This window comes from Aphelocoma coerulescens, assembly GCF_041296385.1.
Source record: "Aphelocoma coerulescens isolate FSJ_1873_10779 chromosome Z unlocalized genomic scaffold, UR_Acoe_1.0 ChrZ, whole genome shotgun sequence".
NCBI lineage: Eukaryota > Metazoa > Chordata > Aves > Passeriformes > Corvidae > Aphelocoma > Aphelocoma coerulescens.
In genome coordinates this window covers 14,207,990-14,216,832 of record NW_027184085.1, presented here as the reverse complement: position 1 = coordinate 14,216,832, position 8,843 = coordinate 14,207,990, and the positions used below count along the sequence as shown (strand labels likewise).

Here is an 8,843-nt window from a genome sequence, read left to right as displayed (position 1 = left end):
GGTGCCGCTCCCAGGGCCGGGTGTTCTTCCCCTCCGCCCTCGCTCCTGCGCTCCGCCGCTGCCTCAGCCCGCCCAGCAGCGGGGGCCGCCGGGCGCCTCACGGCACCCAAAGGGCACTGCCGCCCCGGGCCGGGGCGAACTACAGCTCCCGGCTGTCCCTGCCGCCGCCAGGGCCGTGGGCGCTGCCGCTGCCCCTTTTCCTTCCGGCTCCTGCCGGGTTCCTGCGGTGCCGCTCCGCCTTTCCGCTTCCTGCCGCGGACCGGGGCTGGCGCGGCGCTTCCAGCCGGGAGAGGTGGCCGGCGACTGCGCCAGGTACCGCCGCGGGGATCGGGGCTGTGCGTGCCTCAGTGACAGCTCGGGTGCTGGGTTTTTTGTGGGGGCGTGCCCCTCCCTATTACTGTTCTAGCTTCGAGATGAGCGAGGCGTGATTTTTCTGCTGTGTACCTAAAAGCTTCATTACTTGACTACTGAAAATGCATTTTCCCTAGTTCTCCAGATGGCTTCTTTTGGGTGGAAGAGAAAGATTGGTGAGAAGGTCTCAAAAGCTACTTCTCAGCAGTTCGAAGCAGAAGCTGCGGATGACAAGGATCTGGGTGACGATGATGATGCTAACTGGGTGCATGCAGCTAAGAGAAGAAAGGAAATTCTCTTAGAAGATTGTGTAAGGAAAAGTAAGGAGCTCAAGGATGAAGGTGCAAATTTGGCTGAAAATAGGAGGTACTAATGTTGTCTTTTTTTTCATTGACTGAATATGTGCTGCGTGATATTTTAATCCCTTTTCTAAACACTGGTAATTTGCTAGTATCTGCATTGGTACTTTTCGTAATTTGAAAAGTGGTAATTTCTTTCATTCTGCCTTTACTGTCTGGTACTAAATAAGTTTTTGCCTTTGGTGGTGTTGTCAGATATGAAACAAAGTCTATATTCCACTTTATTTCTGCTTGTTCTCATAACACCACCACCACCAAAGATTATAGAAGTCGAAAAACTGATTGGATCTGAAAGCTGAAAGGGTAAATAGGATGCAGTGGGATAAGCCATACTGTAAGTAATGCTTTAGCCACTCTTGGAAATGTGTCTTTTTTCTCTTACAGAGAGTAAGCCTATTTACCAGTGCCCAGGCAAATACTGCCAGGCAGCTAATGCGCTGTTAATCTGCCCAATGCTTTGTAAAGCCAGGTTCAGGGAGCTGCTCTGAATGCCTTCTGAGTCCTGGAAGTTTGGCAGTTCTGGAAGGATATTGCAAAAGTGGTTCCATTGTCCTGTTATGTTTCAAGCAGCAGGAAGTCTCTTTGAAGTAGAGGTGTGTTAGAAGAGGGAGAAGTGGACTATAAATTGCACATTGAGTACATAATTTGGCCAGATCTTCACCAGAGGGGGAAGAAACAGTTCTGAGAGTAGTCTCCTTAAAATCTTCAGAATGTTTTGACATCTAAATTTTTATCCTGTCTTTACTTTTAAGAGCATCTTCACTTTATTGTCCCAGATGAGAAATAACCTTATTTTCCTGGTAGAAACATTACCATGATGTCAGTATGTGCTCCTGTGCTGTTACACTTTTTGTCTTAAGAAGTGTCAGGCTGAAATAGGGCTCCCTGGGCAATATGGAAGAGAGAACAACTTGTAACTTTAAAGCAGGCAAGTTTATGTGTTATAATAAACATACTATGTGTGTGGTTGGGTCTGATTTAAAAAAAAAAGTAGTAAATAAATACAAAATCTCTTTGAGAAAAGGCCTATTTTCAAATATTTAAATACAGTTTTCTCTTTTTAGTGGTCACTAAAATAGTGGCACTGTTCAGTGAGTGACTTCTGTTGATTCTTTTGTGTTCCTGAGGCCTATAGTTCCTAGATAAAATTTTGAAGGCTTTTAAAGTTGAGTTTAAATTAAAACCAAGTTAAACTAAATAAGTTTTAATCATCCTGCCATTGTGTTAATTCAGAGATTTAAAGCAGTAGCTTTAAAGAAAGAAAGAAGCAGTAGCAGAAGTGGGTGACATGAATATTAATAGCTGAAAACACAGATATACAAATTAATAGTCAATTAACATCTCTGTTTTTAACACCAGAAAGAAATCATATGTTGGTATAAAGAAAGGTAGATCCATTCTGTCCTTTTAGGAATATAGAGATTTCTAAATGTTTTCATTCTAGTCGTGTAACTGATACATCCTGTGCTTACATATATTAAACAGATGGATATTTTTATTTCTTTTTTATGCCTTTTGTTCTACATAGGCTTTCCTTGTGTTTTACTTTGGCTGTTGTATATATTTTCTCTATGTTTTTTGGTGTTTTTTTTGTTTTTTTTTTTAGTGTGTATTTTTTTAAGTGCTGTAAGTCTCTTAAACAGCAACAAATACTGGTTTAGGGCAGGGACATACTGAACAGCAGGTAATTTTTGATGCTTTTAATATCTTCACTTGGTCTTAGAAATTGAGTTCTCCATTGCCTGTCAGTTAGAAAACAATACAAAAGCTTAACCCATCCATAAGTCCCACTATAAGCATTTTTTGTGAATTTGGTGAGAACTATCTCTCATCAGAAGTGCTTGTAAGAACTGCTGAGAAACTCTGAATGGCTTATAACAGGTATGAGAAAGAAGTTAACATTCATATCTGAGGCTCAACAGAAGTTCTCACTTGAAATTGTAGTTTCCATCAGTTACTCCAGCACACTCTACAGTTCAGGCAATGATGGTGATATGGTGCTTTTGGGGTACATAACTTTCAGACAGATTTTCTCTTTAAAAAAAAATTCACATAGGTTGGAAGCTAAACTCACAGTGTAAGGCTTTTATTACTTAAACAGGGGGAATAGTTGATATACCATTACAACTTGAGGAAGCAGACTGAAAGGAATGTTTACTCTCTCTCTGGAAGAAAGTGGTTGCTGTGATTGTGTTCAGGCTTATGTGGTCTGTTTCTTGAATTTGTACAGTATAAGCAGACTCATGTAAATAATTAAACACTTCAGGTGGATTTTTTCCTGAAATATCAAAGTGTGGTATCACTTTATGAAAGATTTGAGTTGTATTGTGTAGCATTCTAGAAGAAAAGCAAAGACTGAGCACTAGAAAGTAACAAAGATTGGTTCTTAGTTGGTGTTACTTGTGGAGTGAAGGGGATCCTAAAAGAAAACAAACTCGTGAAGAAGCAGGGGGCTAAATAAAGAAAAGTTATAAATTCAACTTAATTTCTTACAGTAGAGAGACTGAGGTAATGTGCACGGTAAAAATTAATATGATGAATTTTATAAGAAGGCCCATATTACTTAGCTAAAACTTTACCATGTTTATGCTTTATTAGTCTACTTATCTTATTTTTCTGGTTAGGGAAGACGGTGATGGTGTTACAAGCCCCACCATCAGTTAGTCTCTGTGTACATAGCAAGTCTGTTTGTGTGGATGAGTGAGATCTCACTGTTTGGTGTTGGTAAAGTAGGTGTCAGTGCTTCTCTGGGGGAGGGAATAATGAATGAGCTTCTTGGCACCAGAATTTATGCAGCCTGCTTTATTTGCCTGTTGTCAAAGTTGGGAGTGGAATGGGGGGATTGTTTGGGAGGTGGTGGCCCTCTGTGAGTTTTCAGCTTTTGTGGAACTGTTTAAGGAATATTTGGACCGGCTGTAATGTGTGTGCATGAAGCTGATAAGCTGAGACAGATACACAGAAGAAAAACAGTGTGAAGATGACAGTTTCTGATCCATAATTTGTATTTTTTTTGTGGGATGGGAGGAAAGATTAGGAGTCTGCCAGAAAAAGGTGTTAAACTAAGTTGATCATCACAGTGGATGTGTTACTGTGAAAAACACTGTTTAGGAGATGCTGACCTAGAAACTTGAGAAGTAGGCAGTGTTGAAGATGGCTTGTGAATGGGTGATCTTGTCAGAACAGCAAGAAAACGCAGAGCTGTAGAAGTATCACATTTGTATGCTCATTTGATGTGTGAGAAGGAGCAATGAAACAAATATGTACAAACACACACAGTCTTTTGGGAACAGGCTCATGGGTTTTGTTATTCTTTGGGCTGTCATGTGCAGGGCGTGGAGGTGGCCTTTGATTATCCCTATGGATCCCTTCCAACTCAGGGTATTCTATGATTTCTATGAACAAAATATTGTCTGTTGGTGGAAAGTGTGGAGAATATTCTAGAGGAGAAATTTTTTTTGCTTATAGGAAACTTAAAATACTGGTGGATCATCGATCTTGAGACAGCAAGTATGGATGTGCCCACATACACTGGACTTAAGAAAAAAAACAACAGAAAAGCAAAACCAAAACCCAACAGCCCCCATCCAGTTTTTTTTTTTTGCGTTGATAGTCCTACACTGTTTTAAATCCAGCAAGAGTTCACAGTGCTCAGCCTTAGTATTTTGAACACAGCAATTTGCCATTACAGTGTTATTTGACTGGGAGGGAGGTAATCCTTTGGCTCTGGCCACACGGTTAAGAAATGGTTGAGGTGCAGGTAAACAGTGAAGTATGATGTCCTTAAATACAGGGCATGTGAGAGCTAACAGCTGGAAGAAAAGCTTCTGTCAGACTTGTGTCCTCAGTGTAACTGAGTTGCCTGTCCATGCAGTAGCTCTGCCGTCATCATCCCTGTGCTGTTTTCAAACCACACACAGTTCTGCAGCTGCCCAGTAAGCGGCGATAGAGCTCTTCTCAATGTGTCCTGGAGAGGTGCAGGATTTCTGTTGGAAGTAGACACTGTCGGGTTTAAATTCTCGATGATTTGCATTTTTTTTCAGTTTTGCTAAATAAAAGTTGATAATGCCTTCGCTCCTGATGGTGTTTATTGCACATTGCAGTAAAAAAGCGTGAAAGTTTCCATCTTGATTGGGAAGGTCACATTTTCAGCTGGAATACTCCTACATTAGAGGTTCCCCTCTATTAAAAAAAATTTCTTTCACTTTGTCACTTGGTGTCTAAATTCGATTGACTAATAAGATTTTACTTTTTATTTCCCTTAGCTTTTGCAATAGCAAATTAAACAAGGACATGTCAAAGTTCAGTGACTAGACCAGGTAACAGGCCAATTTTCATGAAACTGTTTACTCTTCTGGAGAGATTAGTTTTTTAGAATTGCTTAATTTTCTAATCTGTTAAAAAAATGGAACTTCTCTGGAGAGTCATTTTTTCCGCATTTTAGCGGTTGTGACTTTTTTCTCTGATGTGAATGCCAGCATGACTCCGAGATGTGTAGTTCATGATTCTTTGGCTATATACACTGTAATTGAGTTTGTTTTTCTACTAGACACTGTAGGTTGTCAGATGATGAGGCACATACCTCTAAAAAGTATGCTTAGTGTTGTGGTAAGTCAAGTGTTTGCTGAAAAAATATGTCTGTCAGGTGGAGCAGATTTTAACAGTTGTATTTGTTCCATTTACCCATGTGTTTTAGGTTTAGGTTATGGTAAGTACTTGATTTAAAATGAGTTATGAAAGTAATAAAATTGTTTTCAGATTATAGTGCTAATTCATTTTGATGCAACTAACATGGCAAAGGATAGAGATCATTGTGTTGAAATTGCTTTTCAAGTTAAAGTCAATAAAACTGATGTTACTTACATAATACAGTCTTAATAAAGAGGTTTCCCAGAAGATCCCAGCAGCTGTCTTTGGCAAAAACATTTCATCAGTTTAATCAGCAGAGTTATGTTGTAGAGTAGCCTAGAAAAAGATGGGGTATGTTAGAGAGAAGACGGATCTAGGAGAGCAAGTTTTTTGTTTCAAGTTTTCTCCCCTGAACTCAAGGATGGTTCTTCCTGGTGAAAAGGAAATCACGAAAAGGTGAATAAGAGTCCTGTGTGGATGTACAGGAAGCTCCTGACAAAATCCAAACATAAAATGGAAATTTATAAGAGGTGAGAGCAGAGTTGTGTGAGCCAGTCAGACCACAGAGACTCTGTCAGAGTATGCAGGGATGAAGTTAGGAAAGCCAAAACCCATCTGGAGTTGAATCTGGGGAAGGATGTGAAGGGCAGCAAGAAGAAGGGCTTCTACAGGTGTACCAGCAACAAAAGGAAAACACGGAGAAATGCGGGTCTTCTACTAAACAGGGTGGGGAATCTAGTGACAAAGGATGTAGAGCAGACACTCACTGTATGCTTTGCACTGGTCTTTACTGATGAGTGTTGCCTTCAGGAACCCAGGTCCAATGGACCAGAGGGAAAGTCTGGCACAAGGAAGACCTGCTCTGGGTGAGTCAGACTGAAATGTTTAGATAAACCTGATGTATAGAAGTTCATGGTACCTGATGAAGTCCCTCCCACAGTGCTGCAGGAGCTGGTTGATGTCATCACAAAGAATCTTCAACTGCACTTGAAATGTCATGACAACAGGGCATGGTTCCTGGGAGCTGACATTGATAGGGAATGGTGTGGATTTCCCATCCATGTTGATTCTCTGGGCAGTAGCCTGAGCAACCTCCTTTAGCTGACCCTGCTTTGAGCAGGTGATTGGACTAGATGATCTCTAGAGTTTCATTCCAATCTTGGCCATTCTGTAAGTATATCCCATTAAAACTTCAGACACATTTAGAGTACAGAAGATAGTTCCTCTGACTTAAATTTGAATTTTTAAATTTTGCTTCACTAGTACAGGTATCTTTGGTGGAATACTTTGGGTGCAGAAAGAAATTCAAAAAACTGCTCTGCCTTCTTACCATCTCTGCTAACTGATCTCATTTAAAGTAAAGATGTGTTTTAGAAGTTAAAAAATTAAGAGGATTGATTCAGTAGATAATCTGGGTGTCTATAAACTTTTATTTCTGGCTTCAAGAATAAAGTCTAAAGTTCTGTTAGGCTGCTGGTATAGTGTATTGGCAATGACTCTTTCGTAAGAGTAGTCTGAAAGCCCTACACAGTTTGGATTTTTATTAAGTGTAGGAGAAATTGCTGGAAAATGCTTATAAGGAAACCAGGAGGATGTAGTAAGTACTCATGCCTACTGTTCCTTGTAGGCTGAAAATAACCGTTCAGTATAAGTTTGGATGTAATTTGCATAGGAGGTATAATTAGCTATTATATATAATGCTTACGTCCTTCAGAGTGAATTACCAATACCAGTATTCTGCAAAAAAAAAATGAAAAGTTTTAGTATCAGTAATTATTTGATTAGGTTGAGAGTTTTCTTGGGTCAGTCATGCCAAAATGCAGAGAACATAAGTAGGTTTCACAGTGTAAGTAAAATTATACTGTGCAAATAGGGGCTTGATTAAAAAGGTCATGAGTTCTAGTCAAAATACCTGGTAAGTTTTTAAAGTTTTCCAGTGTTTAGCCTTACTGTCTATTTTGTGTCTATATAAAACTTCCTTACCATTAGCTTTCTTGGGAATGCTGTACACATTATATGCTCACTGAAGAGGCGAAGGGTGTGTAAGCTGGAAGTCGTGGGTGCAGAACACATGAGCTGAAACAGAAAATACTGAACAAGTATGGACTTTGTACCTTTTGTTTTTTTGGAGAAAGCGTGTTAGAGCTTCTCTCTTATTAGTCAGAACATATGGATTGTTTTTCAGGCTTCATAACCTTTCTTAAAAAACTGCAGAGGACGTTTTGCAGTGTTTAACACCCTCCTCTAAACTGTTATATGAAGTTAACACATTAATTTTTTTGTCTAAGTTAATTTTTATTGCTAGCTTTATTTTTTTCTGTCACTTACTGATAGAGTTGTTGCTTCCTGGTGATGCATCTAGCTGGCCCCTCTGATTGAGGAGGAAGTTCTTTGCAAACTGTTTAAGTAGTTATCTCGTTTAAGTTGTAATTTATCTTTAAATTGGCTATTTTCTTCTCGTTCTGGGAAACATTATTTTCCAACAGCTGGTTATTATTTGGCAAAGCAGGAGTTCAGTTATGAAATTGTTACTAATTTAGTGCAGATTTTTCTGAGAGTGCAAGACTTGTAGATTATTTAAACTGTACCCAGAGTTTGAATAGTTTTGAGAGTATCTTTTTGTTAGAATTGTTGCTCCTTGAGGATATTGAAATGTGACACCATATGAGCCATCTGTATTTGAATGTGTGCATTTTTCTGTATGTATGTATTTGTAAATAGAAGCAGAAGGAATATTCATACACCAACTGTAGATTATATCTATATATTTATATATATATTTATATTTTCCTTCAGAGAAAGCATAATTTAATTGGTGCCTGTGTATCATCCTGTATAAGTTAGGCAGTTATTGTGGTCAGCCAAGAAAAGAATCAGTATTCTTTAAAGAGTAAAAGTATTCGGTATTCAAGGTCTCTTGACAGTGTGAGGAGAAAGAGGTACAGCTTGTGAGGCTCTACAGGGTGACTGCAGTCCTCCTGTAAACAACTCATGTTAGTTATCTAAACTTAGGTGAGGGCAATTGGGCCTGTCAGTGCTTTTTAGGAGCTGAAGGAAAGGTAATTTGTGGTACCTGCCTTTGTATTTATGTCTAGCAGGTCTGTTCCTTCTGTGCATTAAATACCATTTACAGAATTTTTTAAGCGAAAAGCTGTGTTTTTCACTGGATATGTCCTATGCACTGTTTTTTTAAAAAATGAACTCTTTGAAAATGTGTCTGTTTACCTAACATCTCCCCTCATATTTAAATATGTACAGAATGTTATTGGATTTGAAAAAGCATTAAAAAAAAGTTTTCTTAAGTGTTTCATCAGTATGTATTAATTTTTGATGTATATGTTAATATCTCTGTATAGAGGATTCATGCCTGACAGTTCCATTTTTCCTATCCTTTCTATGTATATGATGTTACTGGAAACTAATGAATACTTGTCTCAAACTTTTATAGGCAGTAATCAATGGTTTCTAAATTTTTACGTTGCTTGCTGCTTCCCTTGTTTTGTCCCA

The 8,843-nt window shown here is 38.9% G+C and overlaps 1 protein-coding gene across 1 annotated transcript in view; it reads left to right on the top strand.

The window, feature by feature from the left end:
• Window positions 1-248: 248 nt before the first annotated feature.
• The window catches only part of TTC33 (tetratricopeptide repeat domain 33), a 44,465-nt gene continuing 35,870 nt past the window's right edge, over window positions 249-8,843 (top strand). The window contains exons 1-2 of the mRNA XM_069001960.1: window positions 249-312; window positions 489-717. Of these exons, the coding sequence (XP_068858061.1) occupies window positions 497-717 (221 nt within the window). The 5' untranslated portion in view covers window positions 249-312; window positions 489-496. The remainder of the gene's footprint in view (window positions 313-488; window positions 718-8,843) is intronic.